This window comes from Pelodiscus sinensis, chromosome 31, assembly GCF_052426305.1.
Source record: "Pelodiscus sinensis isolate ZL-2025 chromosome 31, ASM5242630v1, whole genome shotgun sequence".
NCBI lineage: Eukaryota > Metazoa > Chordata > Testudines > Trionychidae > Pelodiscus > Pelodiscus sinensis.
This window is the reverse complement of record NC_143082.1, coordinates 7342075-7363286: the sequence shown is the minus strand read 5'-3', so window position 1 is coordinate 7363286 and position 21212 is coordinate 7342075. Positions and strand designations below refer to the sequence as shown.

General features: G+C 46.4%; 1 protein-coding gene across 10 annotated transcripts in view; it reads left to right on the top strand.

Annotated features, from left to right (window-relative positions):
- BRD4 (bromodomain containing 4) overlaps window positions 1–19364 on the top strand; it is a 221603-nt gene extending 202239 nt beyond the window's left edge. For 9 of the 10 annotated variants that reach the window (XM_075902152.2, XM_075902149.2, XM_089774705.1 and 6 more), the window contains 4 exons: window positions 190–320; window positions 15045–15256; window positions 16339–16606; window positions 17004–19364. In XM_075902152.2, the coding sequence (XP_075758267.1) occupies window positions 190–320; window positions 15045–15256; window positions 16339–16606; window positions 17004–17072 (680 nt within the window). In that variant the 3' untranslated portion in view covers window positions 17073–19364. The remainder of the gene's footprint in view (window positions 1–189; window positions 321–15044; window positions 15257–16338; window positions 16607–17003) is intronic. The other variant, XM_075902155.2, reaches the window with a different exon arrangement.
- Window positions 19365–21212: the final 1848 nt, after the last annotated feature.

Below are 21212 nucleotides of genomic sequence, written 5' to 3'. Positions count from 1 at the left end.
ATCTGTTTCCCTTTGAAGGCTGAGAAGAAAAAATGGACTGATCATCACTGTGAAAGCCTGAGTCTACACTTTGGACTATTAGCCTGCCCTCTACAGTGGGAAATAAAAGGGCAAGATTGTTCCCTGAATGTGCTAGAAAACTCAGACAGTTGCAGGAATATTTTTTTTATCCTTACGGTGTTGTTTCAGGAACAGAAATGAAACCAATGGAGGGTGGGCGTCCTGTAATCAGACCTCCTGAGCAGAATGTGCCGCCACCTGGAATACAGGAAAAAGACAGACAAAAGCAGGAACTGAAAACACCTGTCGCTCCTAAAAAGGTAACAGTTTGTCATACCTGGTTGTGGTCAGTTTGAAGGAAGGGGCTGTTTAGTGGCCTGGTTTGACCTGCCCACACTCCAGTATTTGGCATATGTCCTTTGTCAGAATGGGGCACAGAAACACTGAGCTACTGGAAACTGAACTCAGTGTAAAGCCCTTAACAATTCTAGGCCAAAGTTGTTCCTTCTCTAATGGTTTGATATGATCTGCTCAGCAAAGCCCCTTAAGCTCTTCTACTTAGGACACAGGTTGGGGTGCCTTGGAGCAGACTTAACCCAATGTCTTATCCCAGATAGAGCAGACCTGTTCCTTCATGCTAGGAAGGGGCTCACCAGAGTAAGCTAGCATTAGTGTTTGCTCCTCTGATGCTGTGTCCTGCAATGGTTTTTGAGCGATGAGATTAGTACTTGATATTCTGAATGTAAAGTAAGATGCCAGCTAAATTAGGGATGTGAACAACTAATCGACTATCTTATAAGCAAATGCTTATCGGATAGTCAACACACTAGTCGACTACTCGCTCCCCCCCCCCCCTTGCTGCCTTTATCAGAAAGAGGCAGTGGGGAGAGGAGGAGAAGGGGGGCTTAAAAGTGGCAGCACTGAGTGGAGCCCGGGGTCAGCTGGGGACTTCCCTGCTAACCCTCGGCTCCATATTGGTGCTGCCGCTTTGAAACGCTGCAGGGAGCATGGGGCCAGTGCTGGCCCCGTGCTCCCCACAGCACTTTCACCTTTGAAGTGTACTATTGCTACACTTCAAAGGCAAAGGCACTCTTATCAACTAATCAAATAGTTGATGCAATTGTACTCAATTAGCTGATTAATCTATATTTAACATTCCTAAACTGAATAGCAGCAAAAGTCAAAGCGCACTCACAGTATGCTCTTCTGTGACAAAGGAAAAAGTTGGAAAGTCCTTTAGCTGTGAATAAATAGGCACTAGTTCCTTGCACTGGGTCATGGGAAATGTGCCTGGTGTCCATTTTTGGACCTTGCCCTTCCCATCATTTGGAAAGGGTGTTCGTGTTTCCTTCTTATCACTGGTGTCCAAGTTCGTGATATGTGCTGTTTGGGTTGGGTGCAGAAAATGGCTACAGTGGATGCATTCTGCTATCAGCAGAGGGCTATCCTGGCCCCCTTGCAAGGGTAGAGCAACTCTGTGTGCCATAGAGCCAGTAAGCACAGAGCTGTTCTAAAATATACTGGTGTGAGGTAAGAGTATGTCTACGCTACGGCGTTAATTCAAGTTAACTTAATCCAAAATAGTTAATTTGAATTAAGCTAATTCAAAATAACGCATCTATACACAAAACCTATTTCAAAATAGCGCATCCATACTGAGTGGACCCTGAACCAAAGTTAAGGCTGGCCAGAACCAGTGCCAGCAGGGCATCAGGTTAGGACTTAGTATGTGGGGCTGCTGCCCGAGGCTCACTGAGCTCCGTGCTTAAAGGGGCCCTGCCCCCACCCCGGACAGAAAGTTCTCAGAGTTCCCTGCTTGCTTGTCTACCTCGATGAAGGACAGCAAAGCAGTCCTGTCTTGGAGTGCCCTGAGTGCCCACACTCGGGACACCACAGCACTCAGCCACATGGAGCCAGAGCTGCCCCAGGGCCCGCTGGTGCATCTCGTGGGGTCGTCGCCATCAGGCCGGCTGCACTTGCTGCAGGCTGCCATCTGGGGGGTCCATCGGGGTGCTGTCAGAATCCAGGAGGTCCTGCAGGAGAGCGTCCACCCCGAGGAGCCCTCAGAGCCACCCCGGTCCTCCCCACCAGGGGCTCGTGCCCCATTCCTCCCTCACATCCTTCCACTTACCCCTCCCTAGCCCCCCTTCCTGATGTCAAACAAAAGATACGTATGTTCAAAAATAGAAACTGGGTTTATTGAACAAAACGGGGGGGATGAACTTCTGTGGAGACTGGGAAAAGGAAGTGTGAGAGGGGAAGTAAGAGGGTGGGAGAGGGGAGGGGGAAACCTGGGAGGAGGGAGCTGGAAGGGGGACACAAGGGGAAGAAGGGGGAGGGGAAGCTCAGGGCCCAGGGTTGGGGGTCTCACCGGACCAACTTGATTTTCATGCAAACCTGCTCCTGGGTTCGCATGTGGCCTTTGGTGGCCAGGCTGGCAGCTATCCTGCCATAGACAGCCACGTTCTTCCGTCTAGTGCAGAGATCATGGACGTTGGGGGCATCCCCCCCCCCAAACCTGAGTAAGGTCCATGATCTCCACCCTGCACCAGGAAGGCGCCCGCCTTTTCCAGCCCCTGTCAGGCTCCTGGGAGCTGGCAGACTGCTCCTGGGGAGCAGTGGAGGGCTGGCTGCCAGTGGCTTGCTGGCTCATGTTTTGGGGCCACTGGGTCAGGGGCCCCTGTGGCCACTGCTGGCTCTGGGCTGCCAGGCTTGGAGCTGGAACAGGCACTGTGGCCAGGATCTACCCCTTTAATGGCTCCTGGGATGGGGGAGAGGAGAGTTAAGTTTTCCTGTTTGTGCCCAGAGTGGCCACCAGGGCTCCCTGGCAAGGGCTGGAGGCCCCCTATTTCGAATTAAGTGTCTACACAGTATTTAATTCAAAATTGCTATTTCGAATTTGGTGTTACTCCTCGTAGAATGAGGTTTACCAAATTCGAATTAGCACTCCGCTATTTCGAATTAATTTCGAAATAGAGGTTTGCATGTATAGATGCTCTTAAAGTTAATTTGAAATAATGGCTGTTATTTTGAATTCTCTTTGCAGTGTAGACATACCCTAATAGCTTTTAGTGAACCAGCTTCTGTGGGTGGAAGGTGCAGGCTTTCAAGTTTCACGGAGCTCTTCAGGCCTGGAGAAGGAAATCAGACTTCTTTCTTCCTCAGAGAGAGAATAGAGCTCTGAAGTTTGAAAGCTTATATCTTCCAGCAGCAGAAGTGGTCTAATACAATGGATTACCTCATTTCCTGGGGCCAACATGGCTATTACAGCACTTAAAATACTGTTAAATAGGCACATCTAGTCACAGCTTGGGGTCTGGGAAAACCAATGTGAGGCTCTGTGGTCAACTGTTTTCTCTCCAGTGTCTCCATTTCTGAACTGATGAGATACCTGCCCTCCCTTTCAAAGGGGAAGGATTGTTTGTGAAGTGTTTGGAGATATCCCCATTATTCCCATTATCAAGGTGTAATGACTGGCTGCTTGGCAGCTAAAGATTGACATTGCCTTCAGTGTATCTTAACTCATATTTGTATGGATGCCAGAATTAGGGTTGTAAACATTTAAATAGTTAATCAGTTACTCAGAAAGCATTAGCCTTACCGGCATGCTTACGGGGTAACTGGTTAACTGGAGGCCTGACTGACAGGAGTAGCCACTCCGCACCCATGGCTGCCTGACTGGCAGGACCCCAGCTGCAGCAGGGCTGGAGCAGCCCCCACAGCCCATGGTTTACATCCCTAGCTGGAATCTCCTTGGAGTCATAGCTCAAGGATCAGTCCATATAATAATTTATCCAGCTTTCCCTGAGACCTCTTGGTTGACAGAGCATCCAAGAGTTGGGGGCTGGAGAGCACTTTTATCCTTGCTGATTCGTGAAGATTTGAGCCAATTTTTGAATGTAAAAGTGATAGTTCGAAGACAGCGTGGTATTGGTGAGTGAAATGAGCATAACTGAGAGGTGGCTTCTGTCTACAGATCTGGAACAGCTTGGGCACAACAGGGCAACCATCTCCCACCTGTGTTCCTCGCTCTAATGTGTGTGGGAATGGAGCTTAGTCTATGTGGCCCATTCAGCCAGAACCATCCTTAGGATTAATTGGTCTCTACGCTAGGGATGTTAGATATTGTTTAATAATTGTGTAACTGCACCAAACATCTTAGTGGTTAGACAATTATTCAGTGGTCCCCAGGGGCGGGGCCAGCAGCCAGTGCACTTCCAGGGAGCCCCGTGCCACCCCACACTACTGCCTCTGTATCAGAGGAATGGCTCCCGCCTGCTGACTCTAATACAAAGGCAGCAGTGCACAGCAGAAGCAAGCTCTATCCACAGGAGGCCCAAGCTCCCCACAGACCGAGGCTGCTCCGCCATCCCATGGAGGCAGCATGGGAGAGGGGTGTAGTTTGGATTAACCAATAAACCCTAGCTTGTCATTTAATCATTTACATGACTATACGCTAACATCCCTACCCTACGCAGTACTATTAAATTGGTGCCCCTATGCCTGACAGCAACCTGGGGGAGGTTGGAAGGGATGATGATTTTTTTTTTTTTAAATCTTCAGCAACTCACTAATGAAATATTTTTAAAACAAATTTTAAACTGAGGTCATGTGGATTAATAGTACATTCAGAAACTGACAGTCTATACCGTTGGTTGGCAAATGCCTGTTAAGTGGCTTCATTTCCACTTGAATAGCTCTTTCACAGTTCAGTGTTCTGCTCATAGCTCTAGCAGACTTTTCCAGGTTTAAGTTAACTATCTCTGAAGAAAGCAGAGCCTCAGAACAGGGATAGGAAGGGGCAGGTGGATGGAATTAAGTCCCAGTGGTGTCTCATACAACTGCATATTCTGTGTATGGGTAAAAACGATTCTGTATTCAGCCCTGTACCTCTGACACCAGTGTCAGCACAGAGGTGGTGATTTGACAGTATTGACACTACAAGCTATAAAGTGAAACCACCAACTTATTGTATACAACCTTCAAATAGTAACAGCATCATCTGCAAGTGATGATCTGTTTCACTGAGGGGTTACATATGTACACCATGTGTTCAGAGTCAGAGAACTTGAAAATAGTGTCTGATCCACACATGTTCTCTGGCTCAACTCAGGCTTTGTCCAAGGTTTTAAAAGGGAGAGGCTGACCTACCACATGGTTCAGGTTGGAACTTTGTGACCTCCTTTCTGGTGCACCTTTAATTAAAATAGTGATACATAGGTTTACCAGTGTTGTGATAGTTTTACCATTTTATTACAATTTGTATTACTTTTTAAGCACTTAGTTAAGATATGATTGGGGTTAGTTCTGGGCTTCAAACTCTGCATCTCCTGCCATCTGCACTTCTTCATCAGTGACAAATGCCAAATCTGTCTGTACTGCTTGGGGGATGCGTGCATCACATCCAGGTGCAGTATTTGCCAATCCTTTCTCAGCCACACCTAACATGGCCAGGCTCTCTGTTTCTGGAAGTACCATACGGAGCTTCCTGTGAGGCCTCGCTCAGACCTTAGCAGGGGAGCTCTCCCTGTATACTGAAGTGAATCAGCAAAGAGCACATGCCTCCCATATCCCATCTACCCTCCCCAAACCCTCCCTCCATGCCCACATACAGCCATGTGCCCGTCCAGCCCCCAACCCATAGGCTCTGCTCCCAGTCTCCTGCCAGTACCGCTCAGACTCCTGCTGCAGTTTCTTGCTTCCCTGGGCCAGTACCAGCAGAACCACCCCCACAAACCCACTAGCAGGGTCTAACTGGGAAATAAGGATGCATACCCATAAGCATGGTACTAAGTCTTCCTCAAAGCAAGTGAATGCTCCTTCCATGAGTTTGAGCCATGGGAATGGAATTCATAGGAAGTCCCATAAGCATGAGATGAAGTCACAGAAGCAATGGAATCCAGCAGTTTCGAGCACCTGTCCAACAGTACTGTCATCACCAGTCCTCCACAAGATTTAGGATTCACCTGTTCTGGGAAAGTCCATGCCTTAAGCACCGACACCATCCCAAGGAAAAGGGAGCCTGTGACACCAGGAAGATTTGAAACCACACCCAATCCCCAGGACATATTCGCCTTGCTGGAGCTGGCCAGTTAGCCCTTCCATCTCTAGAGAGATGGTTTCTCCACCTCAGGATTTGGCCTCCGTATGAGTCCTCTCACAGTATGCTTCAGTGGTCTATACTCTTCTGCCAGTTCCAAGGATGGGACCATTTGAACCAGAATCTACCTTCTCTGACAAATTGGAACCAGGAGAGGAACTATCTATGTCCTGTCACCCCTCACATCTTCACAGAGATCACCACATTCATGGCATCCACCATTTCAGTCTCCTCAGAGCCACTGGTACCTCATGTCTTGGGGACACCACAATCTTCCTTGGGCCTGGCCTAATGGCCATACTGGGGACCTTGGTCCCCATCCTTCTTCCCCTCAGAATCAGCCTGATATGAAAGGGAACATTTGCCTGCTTCCTGCTTAAGGACTCCTTCCAGCAAACACTTATGTCTGTTGAGAGAGCAAGAATACTTCCATCTGGTCCTGGCAGTGCTGCCAACGTTGCTAAGTTTTCCCTCTTCATCTCTGGATGAAGCAATGATTGCAGCATCCTCTTCACCTCTGGATGACTTCAGGCAATTTCAAGGAACTCTTGTGGAGATTTGCAGGGGAATTAAATCCAGGACCTCGAGCATAAGCTGCTTAACATTCTCTATACCTCAGGACCAGCCATAATTGCAATGGCTAGTCTGGTACCTGCATAGGACAGCATAGCATACTTCTCCCTTGTACATGGCTACTCTTGAGAGTCCGAAAAGTCTTAGCAGGAATGTAAGGCACTGTTGCTTAAACTGTGTTCCATGGCACACCAGTGTGCTGCGGAGAGCAACAGAATTCAAAATGACCGCCCTTAAAAGGACAAGCGACCTTTTTTTCCTCAATAACTTCCCCTGACCCTTTTGTTTTCTCAATAACTTTCCCCCCAACTCTTTTTTCCCCCAACCTTTTTTTTTTTTCTCTCTCTCTCTCTCTCTGTCTCTAGTTGTCCAGACAGCCAAGCAACAGCACTCTCAATGTACACCTGCTGATAAGGAGGGCTAATGTTTGGACCTTTTTGGATGCAGGATATTTTCCTTAGCCTTCAATTCTGTGTGGTGAATTCTCAGGAATTTAAACTGCAGAGCCACAGCAGGACCCCTTATTGACTAATCATGTAGTTACCCACATTATTAATCAGTTACCCGCTTCCTAACATCCTTAATCCAAAAAACCCTAAATGGTCTGATAGCGCTTTATAGACTTAACAAAACACGGTATCATGAGCTTTCGTGGGCACAGCCCACTTCTTCAGATGACCAGAGTTATGAGTTTCGGATGTGTACACCCAAAATAAATAGGAGAGGGGAAGGAGGGAGGAGGGAGGGAAAAAAGGGAGGCGGGTGGCAGACAGAGAGCATCAATCTTCAAATACTTACTGATGCTCTCTATCTGCCTTTTTCTTCCCTCTCCCCTCCCCTCCCCCTCTACTATTTATTTTGGGTGTACACATCCTAAACTCAAAACTCCAGTCATCTGAAGAAGTGGGCTGTGCCCACGAAAGCTCATGATACCATCTACATGTTTTGTTAGTCTATAAAGTGCTACCAGGCCATTTGTTGTTTTTTTTTCTGTAACATACTAACTCTGCTACCCCCTGAAGTTCCTTAATCCATTTATTCACCAAACCATCACTCCCTGGATTTCATGGTCTCATCCCTCCAATAATGGTCAGAGCCATGCCATATAGGCATGGGAGTTCTCCCAGAGAAAACTGTCCTCACCAGTGCATACTTGGATAGGCTGAAGAGCCCACATGGGAGCACATGACACTGGGCATGTGGTCTCCCCAAGAATCCAGGATGCACATAAATATTCTAGAATTCTGAGCTGTAAGAAAGACACGCCAATCCCTGGTCCCTGGCCAGACCCCTATCCAGCATCCTGGCCAGACACCAACCAGCCCCTGTCTTGTGGCCAGACACTCACCAACATCCTGCCCCTGACCAGACACCCACCAGCACCTTGGTCCTGCCCCTGGCCAGACACCTACCCCCAGCTTTTCCATCCAGTTTCTGCACCCCCATTCCTATCCCACTTACTGGCAGCCTGGACCCACACACTGGATCCCTCATTTTTGGTCCCACCTCAGAGTGTAGAGGGGCCCACAGATACAACTAACCCTGGAACTAAGAAAAGTTAATCTGGCCTCAGGCCTCAAACTTCAGTCCTACCTCCTGTCTCCCCCTCCATCCCTCTCCTCTCCCCCATGGAGCTGGAGTGCTAGGGGAGTGAACTGTCTCAGTTGGGGCTACATCAGTGATGCTTGGGGGGTTTTGGAAGGGTTGTTCTTTTGCATCTCTTTTGTGTGGTCCCCGACAGATTTTTCTGTGGGTCAGTGATTACTGACCCAAAACACGTTCCCCGCCCCTTCCATAAATAAAGACAATGCTGAAACATTTTATGTTTGACATATTTGATTTAAAAATGAAGCCGGTCCAAGCCCCCATCTGCTGCAGCATCATAACACTCCTGCACTCACACTCCGACCTCAATCCTGTGTCTGTCATACACCAGAACCCCCTGTCCTGATCCCTTCACATCCTCAAACTTCTGCACTCCTCAGTCTTCTGCCACAACACTCCTGCACTATCCACACACTGTAAATCTGTGTCCTGAGCCCATCATACTTCTAAACTTCCTGTCCTGAGTTCCTCATGCACCCCAATCCAAACTCCTGCACCCTCACATCCACTAAATCCTTAGTTCGAATTACCTGTTACACCTCATTCCAGGTGTGAAGAAGAACTTTCTTTTATTAGTTTTAAACCTGTTACCCATTAATTTTATTTGGTGTCCTCTAGTTCTTCTATCATGGGAACTAATAAATAACTTTTCTTTATCCTCCCTCTCCACACCACTCATGATTTTATAGACCTCTATCATATCCCCCCTCAGTCTCCTCTTCTCTAAACTGAAAAGTCCTAGTTGCTTTAACCTCTCTTCATATGGGACCCATTCCAAACCCATAATCATTTTAATTGCCCTTTTCTGAACCCTTTCCGAGGCCAAAATATCTTTTTTGAGGTGGGGAGACCACATCTGTACACATTATTCAAGATGTGGGCGTACCATAGTTTTATACAGGGGCAGTAAGATATTCTGTGTCTTATTTTCTATCCCTTTCTTAATAATTCCTAGCATCCTATTTGCCTTTTTGACCACCACTTCACACTGTGTGGAAGTTTTCAGAGAACTATCCACGATAACTCCCAAGATCTCTTTCCTGATTTGTCATAGCCAAATTAGCCCCCATCAAACTGTACGTAGAGTTGGGGTTATTTTTCCCGATGTGCATTACTTTACACTTATCCACATTAAATTTCATTTGCCGTTTTGTTTCCCAGTCACTCAGTTTGGTGAGATCTTTTTGGAGTCTCTCACAGTCTGCTTCTGTCTTGACTATCCTAAACAGTTTGGTATCATCCACAAACTTTACCACCTCACTGCTTACCCCTTTCTCGAGATCATTTATGAATAAGTTAAAAAGGATTGGTTCCAGGACTGACCCTTGGGGGACACCACTAGGTACCCCTCTCCATTCTGAAAATTTACCGTTTATTCCTACCTTTTGTTTCCTGTCTTTTACCCAGTTCTCAGTCCAAGAAAGGACCTTCCTTCCCTCTTATCCCATGGCCATGTAATTTACACAAGAGCCTTTGGTGAGGAACCTTGTCAAAGGCTTTCTGAACATCTAAGTATACTATATGTACTGGACCCCCCTTGTCTGCATGTTTGTTAACCCCTTCAAAGAACTCTAATAGATTTGTAAGACATAATTTCCCTTTACAGAAACCATGTTGACTTTTGTCCAACAAATTATGTTCTTCTACATATCTCACAATTTTATTCTTTACTATTGTTTCAACTAATTTGCCTGGTACTGAAGTTAGACTTACCGGTCTGTAATTGCCAGGATCGCCTCGAAGAGCCCTTTTTAAATATTGGTGTCACGTTGGCTACCTTCCAGTCATTAGGTACGAAGCTGATTTAAAGGATAGGTTACAAACCACAGATAATAGTTTAGCAATTTCCCATTTTAGTTCTTTTAGAACTCTTGGATGAATGCCATCCGGTCCCGGAGATTTGTTAACATTAAGTTTTTCTATTTGTTCCAAAACCTCCTCTAATGACACTTCAATCCGGAACAGTTCCTCAGATTCATCACCCACAAAGGACGGTGCAGATTTGGGAATCTTCCTAATGTCTTCAGCCATGAAGACTGAAGCAAAGAAATCATTTAGTTTATCCGCAATGGCTTTATCGTCCTTGATTTCTCCTTTTATATCTCGATCATCTAGGGGACCTGCAGGTTTTTTAGCAGGCTTCCTGCTTCTAATGTACTTAAAAAACATGTTGTTATTTCTTTGCGAGTTTTTGGCTAGCTGTTCCTCAAAATCTTTTTTTGCTTTTCTTATTACATGTTTACAATTGATTTGACAGTGTTTATGTTCCTTTCTATTTATCTCACTAGGATTGGACTTCCACTTCTTAAAAGATGCCTTTTTGTCCCTCACTGCTTCTTTTACATGGTTGTTAAGCCATGGTGGCTCTTTTAAGTACTTCTACTATGTTTTTTTAATTCGGGGTATACATTTAAATTGGGCCTCTATTATGGTATCTTTGAAAAGTGTCCATGCAGCTTGCAGGGATTTGGCTCTAGTCATTGTGCCTTTTAATTTCTGTTTAACTAACCTCCTCATTTTTGCGTAATTCCACTTTTTGAAATTAAATGCCAGAGTGCTGGACTGCTGAGGTGTTCTTCCCACCACAGGAATGTTAAATGTTATTATATTATGATCACTATTCCCAAGCGGTCCTGCAACGGTTATCTCCTGGACTTTATCCTGAGCTCCACTCAGGACTAAATCAAGAATTGCCTCTCCCCTTGTGGGTTCCTGTACCAGCTGCTCCAAAAAGCAGTCATTTAAGCTATTGAGAAATTTTATCTCTGCTTCTCTTCCTGAAGTGACATGTATCCAGTCAATATGGGGATAATTAAAATCTCCCATTATTATAGAGTTCTTATTTTGGTAGCCTCTCTAATCTCCCTCAGCATTTCAATATCAGTATCGCTGTCCTGGTCAGGTGGTCGGTAATATATCCCTACTGCTAATTTCTTATTATTGGAGCATGGAATTACTATCCATAGCGATTCTATTGAACATGTTAATTCATTTAATATTTTTATTTCATTTGATTCTACATTATCTTTCACATACAGTGCCACTCTTCCACCCACCTGGCCTGCTCTATCCTTTTGATATATTTTATATCCCGGTATGATTGTGTCCCACAGATTTTCCTCATTCCACCAGGTTTCAGTGATGCCTATTATGTCAATCTCCTCCTTTAATATGAGGTACTCTAGTTCACCCATCTTATTAGTCAGACTCCTAGCATGTGTGTAGAAGGACTTTAGAAATTTGCCACTGCTTATTTGTCTGCCCTTCCCTGATGCATTGGATTCCTTTATATGCAGTTGTTTGTCTGCTCTGGCCCATGGTTTGTCCTCTCCCCTCCTCTCTTTCTGACTACAGCTTAGAGAATCTCTATCAATGGATTCTCCTCTTAAGAGAAGTCTCCATCCGATTTACTGCATCTCTGCACCAATCGGCTTTCCCTTATCTCTTAGTTTAAAAACTGCTCTTTTTATTGTTTAGTGCCAGCAGTCTCGTTCCACCTTGGTTTAGGTGGAGCCCATCCTTCCTGTATAGGCTCCCCCTCTCCCAAAAGTATCCCCAGTTCCTAATAAATCCAAACCCCTCTTCCCTACACCATTGTCTCATCCACGCATTGAGACTCTGAAGCTCTGCCTGCCTACCTGGCCCTGCGCGTGGAACTGGAAGCATTTCCGAGAATGCCACCATAGAGGTCTTGGATTTCAGTCTCTTTCCTAGCAACCTAAATTTGGCCTCCAGGACATCTCTCCTACCCTTCCTACATCATTGGTACCTACATGTACCACGACAACGGGCTCCTCCCCAGCACTACACATAAGTCTATCTAGATGCTTTGAAAGATCTGCAACCTTTGCACCAGGCAGACAAGTGACCATACGGTTCTCCTGGTCATCACAAACCCAACTATCTATGTTTCTAACAATCGAATCACCCACTACAAACACCTGCCTCTTCATAACTGGCATCCCCTCCCCCTCAGAGGAATCCTCAGTGCGAGAGGATACTGCAACATTCTCTGGAAGGAGGGTCCCAACTACGGGATGGTTTCCCTCTGTTCCCATTGAATGCTCTGTTCCCTTGAGACTTTCATCCTCTTTAAGAGCACTGGGGCTCTCAGACTGGAGGTGGGACAGTGCTACAGTGTCCCGGAAAGTCTCATCAACATATCTCTCTACCTTCCTTAGCTCCTCCAGTTCAGCCACCCTGGCCGAACTCGGTCTCTGAGGGCCAGGAGCTCCTTACAAGGGCCAGGAGCTCCCACAGGGCAGGTATTCATATATGTTATACCTGACTCAATAAACAGGATAGTCCCCACTCTGCTGCTGGGCTTCTGTCTCCATTTTTTTATGAACAAGTTTAAGTATAAACTCGGCTTATTAAATGTCTGGAATATAGATTATTATAAAAGTTAGGTTTAAAGAAGGTCAGGAGTCCTGGCACCCTCTAACCTCCCCCTCTAAACTCCCTCTCCAAACTCCCTGTTAACTGCTCCTGGTCGCTGACTCACAGGCTTATCAAGCCCTGGTAGCCCCTCCCCCTGACTGAGGCTCAGCCAATTAACAGAGGCTTCTAGATTTCAAACCTTTTAGAAGCTCCTTCAAAAAAACAAACAAACAAACCAAACAAACAGAAGCTCAGCACATAGCAAATAACCCCCCCACACCCACCCACACACACACTCTCACACACTACAGACGAGAGGGAGTTTAGGGTGGGAAGACGTGTATCCCCCCTCACATCTTCCCTCTCCTCCAGCCTCGCTCCCCTAAGCCCCATGATCCCCTGCATTGCCCCATGCCCCTCATTGCAACCCCTGCCCCCACATCCTTTTGCCCCCAGCAAACTCACCAGCAGGGCAGCAGCGCTAGAGGAGCAGTGCTGAGGAAGGGGAGGGGAGAGTGTGCAGGCTCTCAGGACCAGCCTTTTGCCTGCATTTTTCAGCTCCGGGACTGCCCAGGGCTGGCTCCAGTCTGGCTGCATGCCCCTGTACACAGCCCACGAGGAGCAGCGTGGTGCAACTCAGGCCCCAGCACGCCACATGTGCCAGCTGTCCAGCCCCACCGCCTCCTAAAGCAAGAGGCAGCCTGAAGGATGCATGCGCGATCCTCTCCCGCCCCCCTCTGCAGCTGCATGGCTGAGGCTTGAGCCGCGTCATGGGCTCCCTCTGTCTGTATTCCACTTGGTCCCTGTCGGTATTCCACTTCCTACCCTCCTTCCTCTCAGCAGTGGATCTGATTTGCACTTGTAGCCATAGGGAGAAGTAAAATGGAATTTCAATGGGTAACATTCGCCAATCTGACTAGAAGGTTCTAGGTTTGACCTCTGTACCCCAGGTTACAATATATGAGAACTATGGAGTTCTATTTCTGGAGGTGGATCTGGGGGTCCACAATAGCAGCCACACTCACAATGATAATATCATCAAACTTGTTTTAATTTGGTGATCGGTATTAAGATGGCAAACAGAACAAAGCATATAGTACCTGTTACACTGATTAATTAAATCACCTCTGAGGGTAACATTAACAAAAATCAGGTTCTATAATTTGTGCTTAACTCAGTATACAGATACAATTACCTAATATAATGTCATACTTACATCCCCTTCTCCCAGAAGACTGGGTGTGGAAGGACCAGCCTCCCTCCGCTTGTGGAAAACTTAGATGCAAAGACTAAGACAGAATAAGTAAAGTAAAGCAAAGAGTTTAAATGAAAGGACGAAGTACTTGATTGAGGAAGAAGAGTTTGTTCTTGAGCCCCAAGCTTCCTTATCCCCAGTTTTTATCCTTCTTTTTGCATCATTATTGCCTAGCCTACCATGGCCATAAACAGAATTCTGCATCCTAAGATTTTGTGGGTATGTACGCACACTTGACTGGATGGTGATATTGGGACATCTGTTGAATGTGCATGAATTAAATCATCCTGTGCCCCCCTGTACCCATTCCAAGACATGGAAAAAGCAGGAGTTTTGCGGTTAGGTTAATTCAAGATGTGGGTTAACTGGGTCTTACAGATTTGGACATATTTAAGTGTCACAAGATGCTGAGTCGCATACCATCTGTATACTGATCCAACTGAAGATTTTGCCATCGAGTCTTTCATAATTTCTAAAGAGATATTAGGAACAAATCATTTCTAGAAGATACATTCACCAGTACTTATCACGCTACATCACTGCTAAAGCCAACTCGTACAAGATAAGTTAAATGCTGCAGGCCTTTCATTACTGGCATTCCTATTAAAATATAGAAAAAGGAATATGATAGGATAACATATAGCTTAGGCTACACATAGAAGAAGGAACTGGTGACATGGCTGGTCCACCTCATCCTTTATTACATCAGCTGGAAATACAAGGTAAACCAGGGTGTATGCCTGGACCACTGCACACTACTTTCAATTATCCAACTCTGGGTGCACGTGTAACCCCTCAATGTAATATAAATAGGAACCGTGCATCTCAAAGAACCTCCAGTTACAAATAAGTAACTTCGTCTCTCAGTAGCTTTCTGTCAATGATGGATTGAAACAGGTCACAAGCACTGAAGGTTGTGTGTCCCCTTCAGCAAATGATTTTGGGAGGGCTCTGTTGCCTCTTACTATGACTTTGAGCTCAACTATAATACCTTGCTAGTGCAAGGTATAATACCTTAGTAGGTTCATGACAGACTCATCATGCTACTGTGTGCTATTAACATTAGCTGGGAGGCTTTCTCTGCTAATTATGGCCCCCTTCATCACTAACACTGCTTTCTTGACTTCACAGGATCTCAAGATAAAGAACATGGGCTCGTGGGCAAGCTTGGTCCAGAAACCCACCACCACTCCAACCTCCACAGCAAAGTCCTCCAGCGACAGCTTTGAGCATTTCAAGAGGGCAGCGCGGGAGAAGGAGGAGCGGGAGAAGGCACTCAAAGCTCAGGCAGAACAGGTGGAAAAGGAAAAGGAGCGGCTGAGGCGGGAGCAGGAGAGGATGAGGTGAGAGGCCTGCACATCTATATCTCATTGCTCCTAAAGCTCATCTCCCCAAAGTACCAAGGTATTGTGAATGGGGCTGTTTTCACATTGGGAACAGTCACTTCTCTATCCTGCTCTTTGCATTACTTGTCAGGTTGGGGCCTTGGAGCCACTGCTCATTCTTTGGAAACCGGTTGATCCTGCTGCAAAACCTAAGATGGGGAGAGTAGGGACTGCCCCTTCTGCCTTTTGGAGGGGTATAGCCCTGTTGTCCAGACCACCTTTTCTCTAGCTCCCTCAGGTTACACTTGGGCTTGGTAGGCTTAGATGCATGGCAGCACTTACATGCTGCAGTGCAGGAACTCTGAGCGTAATCAGCGTGTGTCTCCGCTTCTATGGCAGGCTCATGAAGAGATGTGCTCCTTGCCCACTCAGCAGCCAGCGCAAGTTGTAGAGCTCCAGCGTCATGCTCTGTTCATGGTTCACACCACTGATGTATTTGGGTGTGTTGCTGGGTAACAGCTGCTGCTGTTGCCTTCTCTAGCTGACTAACAGTACTGTTAGATAGGAAGCAATTTGAGCAAGGATCTCTCAGTGCTAAGCACTGTTCATTCTAGAGCGTGGGGCATTGCAAAATGGGTTAGCTTGGCTGTGCAGCAAACTCTGTGGAGAAACCCCTTAGCTGCCTGTTCTCCAACTGGGAGATTGCTGTGGGAGACAGCTAGACACATGGTGTAATGTCATGTCATCATGTAATGGGTATAATGTAATGTGAGCCCTTTCATCAGAGAATTCACTTGGTCAGTGATTGCTGGAGTTCCCACAGAAAGATTATGGGATCACATTGGGGGAGCATCCACAAGATGCTCTTAAAGTACAGGTCACACTAGGAACAAATCTGAAACAGGAAAATCCAAGACATCCCTTCCCCGTCTAGAATGGGTTTTTCTGAAATAGCCCTTCGTCATATCCCTGATGAGCCAGAGCCAGGTATGGAAGAGGGACCCAGCAGTACCCCCAGAGAGCTGTATTAGACACTGCCATGCCTGATGGAGGTACACAAAGCACCACACCATTCCACTGACACTCTTGGGTCTTGGCAGAAGTCGCGATGATGAGGACGCCCTGGAGCAAGCTCGCAGAGTTCAGGAAGAAGTTCGAAGACGCCAGGAGCAGCAGCAGCAACAGCAGCAGCAGCACCATCAGCAGCAGCAGCAGCAACAGCAGCAACAGCAGCAACAGCAACAGGTGTCTGCTGCAGCCTCTGCGCCCCAAGCACAGAGCTCTCAGCCACAGTCCTCCCAGTCCATGCTGGATCAGCAGAGAGAGATGGCCAGAAAGCGGGAGCAGGAGCGAAGGCGCAGGGAGGCGGTGAGTGGTATTCGGGGGGGGGTCTCTTTGAGGCAGATGTTCAGGCAATAAGCTGAGAGACAGAATATCACTCTGCAGTTTAATTTGATAGTTCTAGAGCATGCTGGTTTATTGGCAGGGTTCACAAGCTGGCCAGAGCGCTTTCGCTGGGATGCTGGTGCCTTGGTGACCTAAGTGAATACTTCCAAATTCAACAGATTGGCAGGCAGCTGAGCCCAGAGACTTAGGTCCTGTTCTGTCGGGCAAATAGAGTCTAGAAAACTCTAGTAAAAAGTTTAGGTAACCCAGCAAAATTCCTGGCCTCTAGTGCCACTCATTGGCAGCATCCTTGCTATGTGTTCCTCTGAGCATCAACCCTGCATCCTTTATAATTGTACTATCTCCTCTCCCCCTGCAGATGGCAGCTACTATTGACATGAATTTCCAGAGCGATTTGTTGGCAATATTCGAAGAGAATCTTTTCTAATAACGCCTGGTTTTCTTCTCCTGACTCTTTAATTTCCCGGCGAATCTTTGACTCTCCATAGTGTTAACGGCGGCTGGGAGGGGGAGCGTTCCTGCAGCCCTTCTGCATGTCATGACCATTGCGGATCTTTCAGTCAAGGCCTCAGAAGGATCAGCAGAGTCTGCCTTACAGTTTGACTTTTGCCCCCCCTCACACACTGAAGAAAGACCGACCAAGACAAGCCAACTACATACTAGGTTTGATTGGACATGCAGCTGCTGGGAAGGGTGCCCTGATCACTTGACATTCTCTATGCCAAACGTATTCACAGTATATCCAGGACTTCAAGTTCTCCACACCTTTTCAGTCCATAAAGGTTCTGAGTTACAGAATGTCTATGAATAAACAGTGCTGTGTCATGACAGCACAAGATGCTCTTCACTGCATATGGAAGAATCCTGACAAGAATGGGAGACCTGGGATCCAGCTGGGAAAATACACAAGCTGTTTTGGTCCTTTCATCACTGGCTTTGCCTTTAACTTAACTTCCCACAAGCCTTTAGCTGGGAGCCATTCTCTGTAAGTGTTCACTTGTGAAAAAGGGAATAGTTCAGTGGAGGTGTCAAGTGTAACCAGCCATTTGAGTGAGATTTTGTTTTAGCATTGTGTGGCGCTCCGGGACCTGGGGCTAGACTACCAACCAAAGTCAGTTTCTTTCAGTCTGTTTTTTTTCCTCCAGGCAGTTTGGCACTGCTCAATTCTTTACTGGGTATTAACTGTCTCTCCATTAGAGAGTGGAGTGGGGAAACCAGTAACACCAGGGGAAAATACCACCCTGTCACTAGTGTTTGACCGTGGCTGTATTGTATAGTGACTATAGTTGGCATATATTTGTTTGAGGTTTTTGGTGAGCCACCAAACTCAGTGTAAAAACACTGCTTATATTTTGCTCAGTTTCAAACTTTTAGTCAATTTTTAACTGTAAAACCAGAAAACTGCATTTTGGGTTTTTTAAATGTCATAAAATATGGTAAAGATAAAGTTTTTATACCTAAAAGGAGTGGTTGGGAGGTGGGCAGGTGGAGGCAGCAGTTTTTGAAAGGCTCCTTCCACCACCTGTCAAAAAATCTCATTCACTACCAGCAGGCGCTTTCCCATGCACCGTCAGTGTGTGTTCTTTTAATTTTATTCTTTAAACTGTTAAAACGTTATGTGCCATAAATACCCACTATACAGTACAATACTGGTGTGTCAGTATTGAGCGAGCGCTGGAGTAATTGACGGCTTTACTTTAATACGGTGAATATGCATTTGGTCTGTACTGATCATGGAATAAACTCGTCTCTTTTTTTTTAAAAGCTGGTGTCGTACTGACATTTCTTTGAATCCTTTTGTGATGAAGTTGTTTAGAACGGTGAGGATTGCTGAGGAACACTTGTCCCTGTCTCCTGACTGTACTCGAGAGCACAGGAAGGAATACTGGCACTCCTGTCCCCATCCTGAGGGAAGCTTGTCCCAGATAGCCAATGTGCATCCTTCCTCCCCAGTGAAGGCCAGAATTGCTACCATGCTTTAGGGCACCATGGTCCTGGACAAGGTATAGAGAGACTTGTCTTATGTGAAGGCTTCATTCTGCTTTTGACACCCCCTCCCCTCCCCCCTCCTCCCCCCCCCCACACACACACTAAAGGGTGCATCAGGACACCAAGCACTGACACCCACAGCACATCAGGCAGCCAGCACAGTCTCTTCCTGGCTTCTGAGATTGTGACGCAAATGTAGCTGTACACTATGTTAAGCAAGCACAAGGGCATGCCTAACTCCAGAGGTGACGTTTGTCCCACTGAATAAAAGCTGGGATTCTCCAAGCCTTGGCCAAGCTAGTCACTTGGAGAGCTGATGGGTTCCGTTGAGAACTTTGTTTTATGAGGTTTGAATGAGCGGGGTGGAAAGAGGAGCATGAGCAATGGGGTGAGAGGGCCTTGTCTTCACATTCCAGGACCCAGCGTGAAAACTGGGTGCAGGGATCCCTGGGAGGATCTAGTCAGGATGGGGACAGTAGAGTCGCCACTTGGCTGTTGGCTCAGTGACCAAGCAAACATTGAATGCCGCCTCAGGTTGTAGGATTTGACTGTCTGCCCTAAGCTGACTTCAGTGTTTTCTAAGCTACTTTCTTGTCATCCCTTTGAGCTCTCTGCTGCTTGTGGGAGGGAAATCAGTGGAAAAGAAGTTAGTCCAAATAAGTTTCTCTGAGCTAACATGACCAACCTAGCGATGTGTGAGCTTGCTGTGGCTGGGATAATGGGGAGGCTGCAAGAAAAATCTCAAAACCGCTCCCATTAACTTTCCCAAGTCCTTCCCCTCCAATGAAACAACACTTAGGCCAGCATGACAGGTTCCTCCCCAGTCTAGTCTAGTCAGGGATTGAAACTTGTACCAACCCAGAGAATGGTCAGAACACTCAACTTCCTCGTCTCTAGAGATCTTAACCTCTGGATTCCTCACTGCTAGCCAGAGTCCCTGGCAAGCCCAAAGCAGCAGAGTGCCCGGTTTGCCTGGTGATGGTGTGAGGAATGCATCTTGATTCTATCTAATTATCATAGGGAGCTTTTTAACTGCATCAGGTGAGAATCTCTTTGTGTTTTGGAACGTAGAGCCCCACGTTTTCTGTTGGCTAGTTCAGGAAATCTTCCCAGGGAACTGTATCATTAGAACCACTTGGGTCTCTAGTGGAAAGTCCCTGGTCTGGGAGAACCTGCACCAAGAACCTTCATTAGCAGCTGATCCTGCTGCAGCAAAGGAAAACCCCAAAAAGCAGCATCCCTTGCTTGGCAGGATCCCAAGCTGCTGAGTGACAGCTTAGCTTCATCGCTTGGGGGGTTTGTTTAGATGAGATGTGCCAGTGTGGATCTACGAAGGATGGCTGCTATTACCTTTAAAATACAGCTGTAATCTAAAATGTCCAAATGTCCTGTGCTCATGCTGGTGGCCTGGCCAAGGCCAGTGCATACTGGGACTTGTAGTTTGTTTGTGAGCCAAGTCCCCACACCTGTGATAAAAATGGATATAACTGGCTTCATTTTATGCAAATTTGGTACCATACCTATGCTGCAGGCAAATGATTGATAGGGTCTCAGATTAGGCAAAGTGTGAGAAGGTTCTCTGTGCTGAGTCAAGCCAGGGGAATAGGACTTGCTTCATTTTACTCTGATCCCCAAGAATTGGCAGAAGCAAACCCTCATGGCACTGTAGGGCATGGAATAAGCACAAAGAGAGGTAGGGAATGTGCTCTTCCCATGTCCCGGGGGCTAGTAACAGTCACTACTAACTGTCCTGTCCCAGGACTTCAGCGCAGAACAGACCTGTGTGTCGGGCTGTAAATTGCCTCTGGATTTTAGTCTTTTTTTTCAGTTGTGCATTGTGTTGTAAGATTGCAGCTGGGGAAAATCTGAACCGTTGGCTTCTCTTCTAACCTCTTCCACCAATGTCTCTCGAACCTCACACAGAGCTGTGGGGCAAGCTGCTTCCATCTCTCACCCTTCTTGTGCAGTATTCCTCTTTCCAAGCTCTCTCCTCTTCTTATGAAAGCACTTTGGGTGATCATCTCCTCCCTTCTTTAATTTTAAGCTCAGGGTTTTCCGGGTATTTTTAAGTGCACATCCGCTGTAAGAGTGACCACACACACACTCATTGCGATTGTACATAAAATCCACCACATTGCAAACAAGAAAACAAACCAATTGGAAGTGCTGGAACTTCTAAGAGAGCACCCTAGGTTGTAAAATAAAGAAAACAAATATTATATAATTTATATGTATGCAAAGAACAAACTCTCCTGTATCTAGTCAATAGCGATATTAGTCCTTTTTTTAAATGTTCCAACCTTTTTTGCATTTGAAATTTGCCAAACCTTTATCGTCAGTAGTTAATAATTCTGAGTAGCGGTAGCATTTTTTAGACTGGTGGGTTAATCCAAGAGTCTTTCTTTCCCTTGCTCACTTCTGTATTGTTTGCAAATATCTGGAAACGTTTACAGGTTGCATCTACATATTCTGTAACTTTAAATATTTTTTTAAGCTGTACTCTTCTTGTTCTCTTCTGTGCATTTTTTGTTTGTTTTTTACATGTCACCGAATGATGACCATAGCATGGTATCTTTAG